General features: G+C 39.1%; 1 protein-coding gene across 1 annotated transcript in view; it reads left to right on the top strand.

The window, feature by feature from the left end:
• ABHD3 (abhydrolase domain containing 3, phospholipase) overlaps window positions 1–15,766 on the top strand; it is a 51,262-nt gene extending 35,496 nt beyond the window's left edge. Inside the window, exons 6-10 of the mRNA XM_072828517.1 lie at window positions 3,073–3,185; window positions 8,485–8,658; window positions 10,952–11,000; window positions 11,080–11,245; window positions 14,890–15,766. Of these exons, the coding sequence (XP_072684618.1) occupies window positions 3,073–3,185; window positions 8,485–8,658; window positions 10,952–11,000; window positions 11,080–11,245; window positions 14,890–15,068 (681 nt within the window). The 3' untranslated portion in view covers window positions 15,069–15,766. The remainder of the gene's footprint in view (window positions 1–3,072; window positions 3,186–8,484; window positions 8,659–10,951; window positions 11,001–11,079; window positions 11,246–14,889) is intronic.
• Window positions 15,767–16,044: the final 278 nt, after the last annotated feature.

Below are 16,044 nucleotides of genomic sequence, written 5' to 3'. Positions count from 1 at the left end.
GACAGGAACCAGGCAGGAAATGGAAAGCCAGCAGCAAGAGGAGAATGGGGTAACACCACCACAGAAACCAAGGGAGTGGGCAGGAAGCAGATCATGTCGTAAAGGTTCTAGTTTTGCTGAGTTTTCAGAGTTCTGGCAACTTTGATCCATGCCAGTATTAATCAGTTTTGATCTTAATGTAATCCATCTAGAGAAAAACATTTACAGAAAAATCAATTCCTATCTGATGATACCAGATGCTGATTTATTTTTTTAAGTTTTATTTATTTATTTATTCAAGGAGACAGAGAGAGAGAAAGAGACAGGCAGAGACACAGGCAGAGGGAGAAGCAGGCTCCATGCAGGGAGCCCGACGTGGGACTAAATCCTGGGCCTCCAGGACCACGTCCTGGGCTGAAGGTGGCACTAAACCACTGTGCCACCAGGGCTGCCCCAGATGCTGATTTATTGACTAAATCCCTCATGGTATCCAGGTGCTTTACAAGACGTAGTTAACTAATTACAAACATGTGATCCAGGCTCTGTTACTTTGTGACCTTTGGCAAATTCCTCAATCTTGCTGAGCCTCAATATCCATGTGTGTAAATAAGGAACCAGGTCCTTCCTGGCACTATTTTCTCATTGTAATAATTTTCCGCAGGCCATTTTTTTCATACCTTGACCTCTGTGTATATATTCGTATGAACTCATGTGTGAGCATGCATTCACTTCAAGCCTGCATGACAAGAGTACATGTTGGTGACTGTCACAAATAATTGAGAAATTTTAAAGCTATGCAGTGTGAAGAGACTCTCATGTAATAAAAATACCAAGTAAGGATTTCTTCACCTGAATTCTTGTGACAAATTGTTCAGTCACTATGAAAGAGCATGGTAGTAGATATTAATCCATTTAGATTTTACATTGAATTTGAACCCCTCAAATGCATTTAATCACAATGTATGTTTTAAAGTATCTCAGCTTTGGGACGCCTGGGTGGCTCAGCCATTGAGTATCTGCCTTTGGCCCAGGGTGTGATCCTGGGATCCCAGATTGAGTCCCATATCAGGCTCCTTGTGGGGAGCCTGCTTCTCCCTTGGCCTGTGTCTCTGCCTCTCTCTCTTTCTCACTGTGTCTCTCAGGAATAAATAAATAAAAATCTTAAAAAAATAAAATAAATAGGGCAGCCCCGGTGGCCCAGTGGTTTAGCGCCTGCCTTCAGCCCAGGGCGTGATCCTGGAGACCCGGGATCGAGTCCCACGTCAGGCTCCCTGCATGGAGCCTGCTTCTCCCTCTGCCTGTGTCTCTGCCTGTCTCTCTCTTACTCTCTCTCTCTGTCATGAATAAATAAGTAAAATCTTTAAATAAAATAAAATAAAGTATCTCAGTCTCATATTAGCTGGTAAGGTGTGCCAGGAATCTTTTAACTTCCCTAAACTCAGTTTCCTTTTTTTAAAAAAAATTTTTTAATTTTTATTTATTTATGATAGTCACACAGAGAGAGAGAGGCAGAGACATAGGCAGAGGGAGAAGCAGGCTCCATGCACCGGGAGCCCGACGCGGGATTCAATCCCGGGTCTCTAGGATTGCGCCCTGGGCCAAAGGCAGGCGCTAAACCGCTGTGCCACCCAGGGTTCCCTAAACTCAGTTTCCTATATAAAATAGATATAATAGTGGGATTTTCCTTAGGGTTTTGTAGACACAGAATTAATTATTTAATAACTGTTATCTGCTGTAAATCTTGTCAGGTTAGCATTTGTCTTTGGAAAGTTTCCTATTTGCAGACCTCAAAGAGATGAGAGTAGGCAGTAGGGAATGCTTTAGGTTGAGTTTCATTGGAGGGATCATTAAAAATTGTAGTTATCTTAGGCTTCTCCTTAGCGATTGAATGGTGGGTGAACAGAACCTTACTATTGTGATCATCATTTATTGGAATAGTAAAGTCAGGAATGGTACAGGTAACTGTTTTTATTATAGCAGCGTTCACCAGCTTCCTCTCCATGTCAGTCAGTTTCTGGTTATTTTATCTCACATGCACACACTCACACATATCCATGTACACACTCTCGCATTTATTCTACAGAGAGGATTGCCCTCTCCTCCCACAGCTCAAACAAAGCATTTGTGAAGCTTTCCTGATAGAAATAGAGCCCTTATTGCTGGAGTTCACATGAAAACCATTTGTTTTAATGCATTATGTATTGAGGCATAATCAGCTTTACATATTTTAACATTCTAAATGTCTGTTGCAGTATAGCACAGCTGGGACTGTATGGAGATATTATTGTAAAGGAACATATGTCATTAATAAATCCAGCTAGAAATTGCCTAATCTAGAGTGAAGGCAAAACACCAGAAAACCAGAAAACCACACAACCTCATTGGTAGACAGCACTCAGGATAAACAGTTCCCCAGTTAGAAACCAAACCACAATTTAATTTTTTTGTGGCCTTATTGTAAACTCTCTTTTGTTTTCTAGCTTGCTTATTTTTTTAAATAAAGAAGTACTTTGGCTTTGTCAGGCATAATTTTTTTTAAAGTGTAATTCTTTGCTTTTTCTTTCTAAATTGACTCTGTTCTTGTTAAGTTGGAGAGACATTTGAATGTGGTACTGTGTATTCTATTTAATTTAAGGTATTTGTGTTGGTCTTGCCCTATTTCTATCAAGCCTTCCTTGCATGACCAAAGTCTTTGGTTATTGCCAACTCAGATGGTAATTTTTTTTAAAGAGTTTATTTATTTATTTGAGAGAGAAAGAGAGATCACATAAGCAGGGGGAATGGCAGGCAGAGGGAGAGGGAGAAGCAGACTCACTGCTGAGCAGGGAGCCCAATGTGGGACTCAGTCCAGGAGTCTGGGATCGTGACCTGAGCCAAAGGCGGACACTTGACTGACTTAGCCACCCAGGTGCACCTAGTGTTGACTTTAAATGGCATATACTGCAAGATAGGAGGATGATAAATTGTTACAATATGTTCAAACAAAGGTTTTTTTCTCATATTTGTCTTCTTGCTCTTTTTACATTTCTGCATTATACAAGTCATTAACCTCTAGAACTTCAAATTTTATACTTTGCCTGTCTCTGCTTACAGACACCGAGGACATACTGTTGTGCTAACACCGAAGACTTGGAGACCGTTATTCACCACGTGCACAGTCTGTACCCTTCCGCTCCTTTCCTGGCAGCAGGGGTTTCGATGGGAGGGTAAGGTTTTTCCTTCCTAAAATGTCTGAGGGAGAAGTGCTCTTACTTGACTGCTTCTTTCAGGAGACTATAAGCCACAGAGACATTTAAAAATAAATGTTTGATTATTTTTATCTTATTTTACCACGTGTGGTTGAATGAATGAAGGAATTAATCCAGGCAAATTGTAGTATGTTTGCTTGGCAGTTGGTCTCTGTGGTGAAAAGGATAAAGTATTTCCTTGGGAGACTCAGGATTTTGTGAGCCTGGAGGCTTGTTGAAACCATATGACATTGATTCCCATCATTCAGCAGCTGCCATGTTGACCTTCCCATTCCCTGAAGTACTGACTCCCAGCTGTCCCTGTAAGTGCGTCCTCTGGCACCACACAGGAAGCTGACCTTGTAGCCTGACTTTCATCATTCCGATCATAGAAATAATTACTTCTTGCTCTCTCCAGCTGAAGAGGCCTTCAAATTTTTTTTCTCCAGGTGGTGGTGGTTTTGTTTGTTTTGTTTTGTTGCTGGGCAGATGGACCTACCCTGGAATGGTCTCTTAGAAACTGAAGTTTTATTGTTAACCCCTACTCTAGCTGCTATTTTAAGCATATGAATATTATTATACTTTGTGCTTCTTGCAGTTACACTGAGGATTAGTTGGAATATTTATACCATGTTTACTCATTTCTACTAATAATTATTTGTCTTTTTGTTCCAATGATTATGAACTTAATAAAATCCAAAATTTTAATTATCTGGAATTTTACCATGCTTAGATTCCCTGAACGCTTGACCAAAACTACATTTATAAATCAGCAAACACATGAGATAGAAAATATTTTTTCCTAATTTTATAATTGATTTATCTTTCAATTTTCAGAACATCTCAGAAGCATATTTACTTGAAGATGAACAGGCTTTACAAATGATAGATTCTGAAAAATAGTTGTTAACCACAGCTTTTTAGATTCTGATAAACATAAAACTAAGAAGAAAAGAATACATTTCTTACATTAGCATGGAAGGTCTGGCTTGACCTACTAAAGGAAGAAATCTGAATCAGAGCAGAAAACCCAGTCAGAACCTCCGAATTGTGCTCGATGTACTTCTCTTTCCTATGCCCCATAATGTGAGCTGTGGAGGACAGGGTGCAGGCTGAAGTTTTCCCCTTAATCATATAAATTCTTGACTTTTTAAAGGCCAGACCTTACATAAACAGGCCCAGATTCTCTATTCAGAAGCTCCTGGGAAATGCCTATTCATGTCACTTTGAATCCTCAGTGCCTGAAGGCAAAACTTGACCATTAGCCTTTGCAGCTGGTTGAATATTAATGTCTTGTAAATTGTTTGAAGGAAGCACCCTTTCTAGTTGCCTAGCACTGTGACACGTTCCCAAGTGGGCTTACCACTTGGGGATGTGTTTTACAGCTTGACACGTTTTTTTTCATTTGGAAAGGCAACAGACAAAAGCGTAGTGTCGAAGATCCTAATGTCCAGTGCCCCTGTAGACTGGGGTAATCCCCAAGCCTGTGATGCCTGGGACCAAGTAGGGGATTTAAGCCAGAACTGAGTCTAGCCAAGGAATCCACGCCATGCTAGACCCAGTCAGGTTTCAGCTCCCAATGAGCTGGTAAACAAGCTTTAAAGAATGTATAGAGGGCAGCCCCGGTGGCGCAGCGGTTTGGCGCCGCCTGAAGCCTAGGGCGTGATCCTGGAGACCCAGGATCGAGTCCCACGTCAGGCTCCCTGCGTTGAGCCTGATTCTCCCTCTGCCTGTGTCTCTGCCTCTGTGTGTGTGTGTGTCTCTATAAATAAATAAATAAATAAATAAATAAATAAATAAATAAATAAATAAATAATCAATCTTAAAAAAATAAAGAATGTATAGAAATTCTAAGTATATATAAAAGAGTATAATGACCCCCCATATATACTAATCATCTGGCTTCAATATTAATCAACTCTTCATGCAGCTTCTATAATTATCAACTCACAAATAGTCTTGTTAATCAGTATCACCCGCCATTCCTCCCTAATTCTGATTATCTTAAATACATATCAGATATCACTATAAATATTTCAGTAGGTATCTCTAAAAGGTAGACTCTCTTTAAAACACACACACACAAAATACCATTATCATACCCGAACAAAACTAACAATAATTCCTAAGAATTATCAAGTGTTTTGTCAGTGTCAGTTTCCCCAGTTGGTTTTATTGTATTATTTTTTAAAGATTTTATTTATTTATTCATCAGAGACAGAGAGACAGACAAAGAGGGAGAAGCAGGCTCCCTGTGGGAAGCCAGATGCGGGACTCGATCCTGGGACCCTAGGATCACGTTCTGAGCCGAAGGCAGATGCTCTGTTGTGCCCAAGATTGCAAATCCGAGAAACCACCAAGGAGCCGACACCATGCAAGCGCACGAGGGTTTATTTGCAAGCTCGAGCTTGGATCCAAGTATACCCGACACAGCAGAGCAGGGATTTGGACCCCGAGGTTAAGAGGCGTAGCGGTTTTATAGAGGCCAGTGGCCAATGAGATTGTAACACACACAGAAAGTTGCATAGTCATGTCGGTCCGCATGCAGGTGGCCAATTGAATTACCATTTACCCTATAGTGACCGTTTGAACTAGCCTATCACTCTGGTCAGAATTGGTGTGCAGGTTTGGTGGGCAAAAGGCGGGGTTTACATTCTTTGGCGGTTAGGGGTTCCGCATTCCTATATGAGCCAGTTTCCAGTAAGGGTGTGCTCAGCTGCTTGACTAGGGTGGGGGAGTGCCTTAAGCAATAAGCAGGTCATGTGGGGGTTATACATGAGATGGCGGGTGCAGCACAAAATGGAGTTAGTCCTGCTCTGCTTGTCCAGGGGTAGGGGATTTTTGTTAAATTCCTTAGGTCCCACAGCTCAACCACTGAGCCACCCAGGTACGACAGTTGGTTTTACAGTGTGTTTGAGTCAGGAACCAGAGAATATCTATATATTGGGATTAGTATGCCTCTTAAGTCTCTCTCTTTTTTTTTAAAGATATTTATTTATTTATTTATTTATTCATTCATTCATTCATTTGAGACACACACAGAGAGAGAGGCAGAGACACAGGCAGAGGGAGAAGCAGGCTCCATGCAGGGAGCCTGATGCGGGACCCAATCCTGGGACTCCGGGATCATGCGCCAAGCCAAAGGCAGATCCCCAACCACTCAGCCACCCAAGCGTCCCGCCTCTTAAGTCTGTTAATTCATGGATTCCTTTTCTGTCTCTCTGTTTCTTTTCATTTGGTGAAAAAAAATGGAGTCCTTTTATTATCAAAGTAAAACAACCTTTTTTGGAGTGACATCTTGATATTATTTTTCTCTTGCATAATAGTTAAGTATTTCCCACCATGCTCTGCTGACTTGGCCATGGATACTACTGTTTCTTCCTACTCCTGAGAGCTTCCCTTCCAACCCTTCCAGTTTGCCCATTATACCAACTTCCCAGCACACTGTGACTTCCAGCCAAAGAATTAGTACCACCAAAACTAGGACCCTGGAATGAACTGTTTGCAGGAAAGTAAACATTCTGTAAATGACGTAGTGAACCACAGTACTGTATACCAGGAATACGGTCATTATTAAGAGTCATTTGCAAAAACAAAATCTCCACTTTTGATCTGAAGCCTCATCCCATTCCCTGCAAGCCACTTGGGCTGGGAAAGAGAATAATACAGAATTTTTATCCATTCTATTTCAGAACCTCCACAATTGGAGTAATAAAAAACAGAAAATAGGGATGCCTGGGTGGCTTAGCAGTTGGGTGTCTGCCTTCGGCTCAGGTAGTGAGTGACCCCAGGATCCGGGATCAAGTCCCACAAGGGCTCCCTGTGAGGAGCCTGCTTCTCCCCTGCCTGTGTCTCTGCCCCTCTCTCTCTCTCTGTTTCTCTGTGTGTCTCTCATGGATAAATAAATCTTTAAAAAAATATATAATAAAAAACAGAATTTAGGCTATCATCCTTTCTCTTGGTAATGTTAAACTTGGATTTCTGACATTTGTATTAGCTTAAACAGGAAAGGATAGGAAGAGAAAACAAGTGACTTCGGGGGCCAAGAGCTCTACCACAACTCAAAAAGTCTAACTCTTAAGTTTGGGAGCCCTTTAGAGACTACATTTAGGAAGCAAGAGCTCAGAGGCAACCAGACCCATCACTCACAATCTCCAGTGTTAAACCCAGAGATCTGTGATAATTTTGAAAGCTCCCCAGGTGATTACAATATGCAGCCATGTCTGAAAACCACTCCTCACACTCTCTCATCTATGCCAAGGCCCACAGGTCAAATCTGGCAATCTGTTTTGTCCAAGAGCTAAGAATGGTTATTATATTCTTAAATGGTTGAAGAAGGGGCACCTGGGTGGTTCAATCACTTAAGCATCCAACACCTGATTTTGGCTCAGGTCATGATTTCAGGTTTGTGCGATGGAGCCCCATGTCAGCTCTGCACTGGGAATGGAGCCTGCTTAAGATTCGCTCTCCCTTTGCCCTCCCCACAGTTCGTGCACGCATGCACATGGACATGCTGTGTGAGTGTGTATCTCTCTCTCCCCCTAAATAAATAAAGTCTGTAAAAAAAAATTTTTTTAATTAAATGGCTGGAAAAAAATCAGAAAAATAACAGTTCGTGTCATGTGAAAATTACATGAAATTTAAATCTCATCCATATATAATGTTTTGTTGGAAGACAGCAATGTCTGTTCATTTATGTATTATCTATAGTTGCTTTTGCACTACAACCATGTAGTTAGGTAGTTGTGACAGTTATTATATGGCCAGCAAAGCCCAAAATATTTATTCTATTGCCCATTATAGGAAAATTGGCCTGAAACACCCCTCACATACCAAAATTAAACATTCACTTAGAAGCTGGGGCCCAAGGATTTGCATATTTTTAATAAACCTCCAATATTATTTTTTAAAATGAAAGAAAGAGAGGAAGGAAAGCAAGGGAAGGAAGGAGAGAAAGAAGGAGGAAGGGAGAAAGGAAGGAAAAAACCCACCCTACTCTTACACAGGATTTTTCTTATATTTTCCTTCATACAAGGATACACATACACATAATAACGGTATGCCTTGGCTATTCACATTACAGCCAACTACAAGATAAATAAGTATGTGAACCTAAGGAAAAAATGAAGATACTTGCATATTTTTTCAAAGATAAAGGTCTTAAACACTGGTTTATGTTTTTTCTTCTCCATAGTTAAGGTAAAGTCCATAGTTAAAAATAAGATATCATGAGAGGTAACAAATTCCTCACAAAGTTTCCTGTTTCTCCCCATTTTAGAATGCTGCTTTTGAATTACCTGGGCAAAATTGGGCCGAAAACTCCTTTAAAGGCAGCTGCAACTTTTTCAGTTGGTTGGAATACTTTTGCTTGCTCTGAGTCATTGGAGAAACCACTCAACTGGCTGCTTTTTAACTATTACTTGACAACTTGTCTCCAGTCTTCAGTAAATAAGTAAGTCATCTTTAAAATCTGATGTCTCCAAACTTTTTGGGGTACATGCCTCAACAGAAAAAAGTTATATAACACTGCTAAGATCTGTATACTTATGTTTACATTATATACCTTTACTATGGTACCCAAATATTCATTTTTATATACAAAACTAAAAAGGTTTTAAGTAAATGCTAAAAATGTACATAAAGGTTGTAATGTTTTCTTTCTGTATCTCAGTGGACTGTTTTACAACCCCTAGGGTATGTGCCCCTGCTTTGAAGATCACTGTTCTAAATTATTCCAAAAGACTTAAAAACGTTAACGTTGACTGTGTTGAATAACATTATGGGCTATTTCCCCAGATTTTCTACCTGTTGTTAATCTATTAATATCTAATTCTTTCCTAGGTAATAAGCAATGTACTAAGTGTTTTTAGTGCTGAATAATATAGTTTTTTAAGCATATGCTTACAAGTATATGTTTGTTTCAAGATTTTATTTTATTTATTCCTGAGAGACACAGAGAGGCAGAGACACAGGCAGAGGAAGAAGCAGGCTCCCTGTGGGGAGCCCGATGCAGGCCTCAATCCCAGGACCCAGGGATCATTGAGCCGAAGGCAGATGCTCAACCACTGAGCCACCCAGGTGCCCTACAAGCAAGCATATGTTTTAGAAGCTTAGGGAAATGCATTTCACTTGGATATTCTCAGCCCCACCCCACCCCCGCCCCAGTTCTTAACATTACCAGACTACTGTGTTTGCATTAGTTTTTCTGGAATTGTTTGTATATCTTCTACCATTTAAATTGGTATGGTACCAAAGGAGAGATGTTTCTGTTTCTATTTTGATGACTTTTACCATCTGTTTTTAGGTGAATTAATCAATGTAATATAAATGCTAAATAAAAAGTCCAGTGAATTTGTACAGGACTTATTGAAAACCATAGATATCCCAAAAGTTGATATTAGATATTACATTAAACTTAGCCTTATTAAGTTAGATATGTTGATTATAAAATATTGCTTAAAATATTAAAAAGTTAGATCACTAATTACTCATTGTCAGTGAAAAGGGGGACAGTAGCAAGAAAATTGAAGAGAATGATTTGGGAATTAACATTGATTTTATAAGAAAAATGACCAGTGGGCAGCCCGGGTGGCTCAGCAGTTTAGCACCGCCTTCAGCCCAGGCCTGATCCTGGAGACCCGGGGTTCCTGCATGGAGCCTGCTTCTCCCTCTGCCTGTGTCTCTGCCTCCCCAACGCCCCCCACTCTGTGTGTGTCTCTTGTGAATAAATAAATAAAATCTTAAAAAAAAAAAAAAAAAAGAAAGAAAAATGACCACCATTAAGGGGCACCTGGCTGGCTCTGAGTCGTTGAGCCACCTGGTAGAGCATGTGACTCCTGACTCATGAGTTCAAGCCCCACATTGGGTGTAGGCTTACTTAAAAATAAAGAAATAAAATATTTAAAAAGAAAAAAAGAAAAGTGACCACCATTTAAAAAATAAGTATATAAAATATAAAATTTAATTTTCAACATAGCATTTTAAAAATAATGTCTTCAGGTGGTTTATTCAATTGAAAGCTTCTGGCAATACGTAAGGCCTTTTTAGTCAAATTGATTTAATAGTAGCAGTGTGTAGGTACAACTTGTTATGAAGCAATATTTATGTGTATTATTATAAAATTAGTTCAGGGATGCCTGGGTGGCTAAGTGGTTGAGCATTTGCCTTTGGCTCAGGGTATGATCCCGGGGTCCCAGGACTGAGTCCCACATCGGGCTCTTTGTGTGGAGCCTGCTTCTCCCTCTGCCTGTGTCTCTGCCTCTCTCTCTCTCTCTCTCTGTCTCTCATGAATAAATAAATAAAATATTTTAAAAAATAAAAATAAATATAGATCAGTGGCCTTCAATTTTTTAAGAAAGTACTTTGGGGGTACTTGGGTGGCTCAGTCGGTTAAGTATCCAACTCTTGATTTCAGCTCAGGTCATGGTCAAGGATGTGAGATCGAGTCCCATGTTAACCTCCTTGCTTGGTGTGGAACCTGCTTAGGAGTCTCTCTCCCTCTTCCTCTTCCCCCCCAGCCCTCTCTTTCTCTCTCTAAAAAAAAAAGTACTTTTAAAAATTGTCTTGAGGAAAAATATCAATGTACTTCTGCTAATCTGATTAAGTAAATATTTGAGTGCCAACTTTGTGCCCTGTGTTAGACTGTTCAGTTATTTATTATGATGTACTTTAGGTATGATTGAGATAGCAATGACCTTCGGTTTTTTTTATCTTAATTTTTTACCTTTGAAATTCTTTTGCTGCAGGCACCGGCACATGTTTGTAAAACAAATAGACATGGATCATGTTATGAAGGTAGGAGAGAAAATTTATGTAAAATTTTGATTTCTTCTTTCAATTCCAAGGATGGAGATAATCTGTTTTTATTTTTCAGGCTAAATCCATCAGAGAGTTTGATAAGCGATTCACTTCAGTCATGTTTGGGTACCAAACAATTGATGATTATTATACTGATGCCAGCCCCAATCGTAGGCTGAAGTCAGTAGGAATCCCAGTGTTGTGTCTGAATTCTGTGGATGATGTTTTCTCACCAAGTCATGGTAAAATTAACATATTTCTATACATCTTGATATGAAGTAGCCATTTTAAAATACTGTTCTTTTTAAGAACATACAATACTGAGAAGTAAAATGTCATATAAAATGTTTTCCACTGCAATAGAAAAAAATAGATACTGATAATTTAGTATCTAAATGTCTGAGATCATTTTAAATGCTTTCACAGACCCTTATCTGGTTCATTTTAAGAGGTTTTGAGTGAATTATGACTTTGAATATTTCACTTGTTCTCATTTTTTATAACCTTTCCTTCTTATCAAATACACTGTTCTTTGGACAAATTATGTTGCAATATCCTTGCCTCATAAGTTCACTGTCATCATTTGCCTTTTCGTCTCAGATTCTTTTTTTTTTTTAATTTTTTAAATTTATTTATGATAGTCACACACAGAGAGAGAGAGAGAGAGAGAGGCAGAGACACAGGCAGAGGGAGAAGCAGGCTCCATGCACCGGGAGCCTGACGTGGGATTCGATCCCGGGTCTCCAGGATCGCGCCCTGGGCCAAAGGCAGGCGCTAAACCGCTGCGCCACCCAGGGATCCCGTCTTCTCAGATTCTTAAGCAGAAGGCTTTGGAACTTTTCTCCTCTTTTAACCTGAAAGAAAACTTGAGACTTTATAAACATGATGTCCTTGACTGTCTCAATGAGTGTAAGCACATCTGGTCACATTTGAAGGGAAACAGTCTGCTTTTCCCTGGATACTGTATAAAAGGAAATTATGCCCAAATTAACTTCCTTGCTCTCGTAATTTAAGAAATACGGAATTTGGTGGCAAAGATATATACACATGTGTTCATACATCAAAGCAACATAAGATGATAAGAATTCATCATGAGGATCAGCAGACTTGACCTCTAATTCTTTATCTAATGAAATTTCAAAAAGCTTTTTTTTTAAAAAAAGATTTTATTTATTTATTTGAGAGAGAACATGAGCAGCGGGGAACAGCAGAGGGAAAGAGAGAGGGAGAAGCAGACTCCCCGCTGAGCAGGGAGCACTTGACATGACAGCAGGGCTTGATCCCAGGACCCTGAGATCACAACCTGAGCTGAAGGCAGACACTCATCCTCCACCAATGGAGCCACCCAGTACCCCCACAAAGCTTTTATAAAGTTTCTTCTTATTCCCCCCAAATACTTTAAAAACATTTTCCCCAAGTACTTCATTTAAAAAAAAAAGAGTTAATCTGACTACAAACACAACATATATGCATTATCAATAGTTCAGAAAATCCCCCAAAGTATATAAAAATAAAAATCACCTATCATTTTATTGTGTGATTTATGATAAACGCAAGTGACTTTAGATGGCTGGAACTTTTTGGCCTTTCACCACAAATCAAGAACTGAAACTGAAATTTAGTATTCGTTGAATTATGTGGTGGTTATTTAGCCTATTTTCATTGGATTAAGAAAGTGTAGTGTTTCTCTTTTTTTTAATATTTCACAGGCTCTTTTTTTACCAACCAAAATTTCTCAGCATTTTAACCTGCCCCCTTGGTTGAAATTTAAACTCATTATTCCCTGTTCTTTCCCAAGTCCTTAAGATAGTCTTGCCACATTGAAATAGTAGGCAATTGTCTGCATTCTGAGAGCACAGGCAGCCAGCATCTTTCACGTGACTCCAACGTGGCACAGTCTTTGTTCTTCTGATAGAACTGTAAGTATCAGTGTTAGAAATTCCTGAGTGTATCCAGAGTGTGAAATTTGGACTCATAATAATTCAATCAGAGGCAAATGAAGCATTCTAAGTCAAAGCCTTTAATGTAAGGTGAAAAAGGAATAGCAAAAATAATATGTCATTTCACCCGCCCCTCCCCTTGAGCTCACATGCCTTATCCCAAGATAAGAGATACTCTTCTTTAGGTGGCATTGGCTAAGGATGTGAGTGCAGGACCCATTTGGGCAAGGGCTTGGGTTGCTGAGCCTTGATTTAGGATCTTGAAGTTTATTCTTCAGGGAGCATTGTGAGGGGTCAAACTGAGTACATCGTTAGAACCAGCAATTTGCGCACAGCAGCAGCTCCATCTTATAAGGGTCTTCGTTCTCCTAGAGAACTGTGAGAGGAGCTGTGTCAGCTTCCTTTCCTTCATTAGAAGGGTGTGGGGTACGGAGATCTTACCTTTAATTAGCTCATTTACCCTTAAGACTCTGCCCAAGACCTAAAGGTCTAAAATACTGCAACAACCACCTTAACTTAATTAAGGAGATAAGCTTTAGCAGTATCTGAAATTAAAACAGTTCTCATGCCAGGTTGTGATTCATTATAGATCTTAAATCAAAACATTTTCACTGTGAACTCTAAGCATGGGAGAAAAAATAAAAATAAAACAACTTCAATTCACATCCTTTAGAGTGAAGTTATTACTCAGGACAGATTTTGTAGAGATGCCTGGGTGGCTCAGCTTGTTTGGCGCCTGCCTTCGGCCCAGGGCGTGATACTGGAGTCCCAGGATCGAGTCCCACATCAGGCTCCCTGCGTGGAACCTGCTTCTCCCTCTGCCTGTGTCTCTGCCTCTGTGTGTGTGTGTGTGTGTGTCTCGTGAATAAGTAAATAAAATCTTTTAAAAAAAGGGATAGAAAAAAAAAAAAAAAAGGGATAGGGATCCCTGGGTGGTGCAGCGTTTTGGCGCCTGCCTTTGGCCCAGGGCGTGATCCTGGAGACCCGGGATCGAATCCCACGTGGGGCTCCCGGTGCATGGAGCCTGCTTCTCCCTCTGCCTGTGTCTTTGCCTCTCTCTCTCTCTCTCTCTGTGACTATCATAAAAAAAAAAAAAGGGATAGATTTTTGTAGCATATATGAAGATTGTCATTACTAGTGAATTATTTAAATATAGCAACTGTATTTTCAAAACGAAGTATTTCATTGCACTCTTTTTTGCTATATATGTTTTTACTATATAAATTATTGTATAGGGGTGTTGGGGTGGCTCAGTTAGTTGAGTGTCTACCTTCAGCTCAGGTCATGATCTCAGGGTCCTAGCTTTGAGCTCCACATCAGGCTCCCTGCTCACCAGGAAGCCTGCTTCTTCTACCCCTCCCCTCTGTTCATTCTCTCTCTCTCTCTCTCTCTCTCTCTCTCTCTCCCCGCCCCCAATCAATCAATCAATCAATATTTTAAAAAAATCATTGTATAACTTTGAATCCTTAAGATGGCCAACAACTGGCCCCTCAGGAATCTAACTTCATATAAAATAAATCAAATTCATCCATAATGAATTTATAGTTCTCATGAAGGTGATGAGTTGTTGTTTTCCTGATGTAATACCTAAGTGAGGATCTTACAGCATAATGTAAGGATTCACCATACCTTGAATTACTTTATTGTTTCAAAACAAGACTGGGCCTTTTCATACTTTTATGTTTTGAGTAAACACTTGGATTGATTCTTCTAAAAATAATGGTTCAGTACCTAGCTGTATCCATGACCTGTTATAAGAATATAAATGGTTGATACAAATTAGACCTATTCTATTAGCCATAGTCATTACAAATATTTATTTAAGTCATGGTGTTTCAGTTTGTAACGATGGGAAATGCTAAAAGTGTGTATTTGCCGTAATGGAAACTGGTAATAATTACGTATTTTTCTTTACCCTTTCCTCTCTCATCTTTTTTTACCCCAAGCTATTCCAATTGAAACTGCCAAGCAAAACCCTAATGTTGCATTGGTCCTTACTTCTTATGGAGGCCATATTGGTTTTCTGGAGGGAATCTGGCCACGTCAGTCCACTTACATGGATCGAGTCTTCAAGCAGTTTGTACAGGCCATGGTGGAGCATGGACATGAACTCTCTAACATGTAATTCTTTAGGTGCATTTTGTCTGAACCATCACATAAAGGCAGCTCAGCTTAGTGCCCAAATCTTAACTATTGTATGTATATAAAACAGATGAGCCAGCAGGTGGTGAAGAGGTCCAGAATGACATGCAAAAACTACTTTTTTGGGGGAAACAAAACAACTTTGTAGCAAGAAATGAAATATAGATTTAGATTGTAACTCATGTAGATTTTATTTTTACTATGCCTTACCAAGTATGACCTTAAAGTAGTCAGACATGGAATTGCACTTAACCAAAACTATTGTGTAAAAAGATTTTAATTCCTCAGGGTTTTAATTTAGGCTAGTATTTTTTTAGATTACTCATTTTAGGTGACTTAATGGTACTTTAATAACTGTTAAGAGATTTTGGTTATTTGAATGTAAGTTGTAAGTTGGCACATTCCTAAGGGTATTTATACCTAATGACGAGAATATGAAAACTGAAATAAGATAAAATACAATGCACTAAACCTTTTATGTATCCTAACTTTAAAAAGCAAATCAACAATATTAGACTGATGTCTATACATGCTGATACTCTGATAATATTACTACTCTGATAATATTAAATTAAGGCTGTTTTATGTTTTATAACAATTATAGTTTACATGCTTATTTTTAAAATAGTATATGTGCATACATATATATCAATATATTAAAATAAATTCTATCATTTTAAATTGTTTCTTTTTGAGTCTTTATAAAAAAGTAATCCCTAGAAATTAATCTATGATAATTTCATGAGTGCATTAGTAAGAAATATTAAAATGTTTTGTTTCACTGTTTCCAGAATATAGGGTTCACATCACTTGTACCAATTAAAAATACTTTCAGCTTCAGGAAACCTAACAATGACTTGGGAATTACAATATTTAATTATCTTGCATGATAAAAAGTCTCCAGGCAGGCCAGGACTGGTGTAGGGGTTTCCAATGTCATCAAAGACTCAGGATTTTTC

Source organism: Canis lupus, chromosome 6, assembly GCF_048164855.1.
Source record: "Canis lupus baileyi chromosome 6, mCanLup2.hap1, whole genome shotgun sequence".
Taxonomy (NCBI): domain Eukaryota; kingdom Metazoa; phylum Chordata; class Mammalia; order Carnivora; family Canidae; genus Canis; species Canis lupus.
This window is presented reverse-complemented; position numbering and strand designations above follow the sequence as displayed.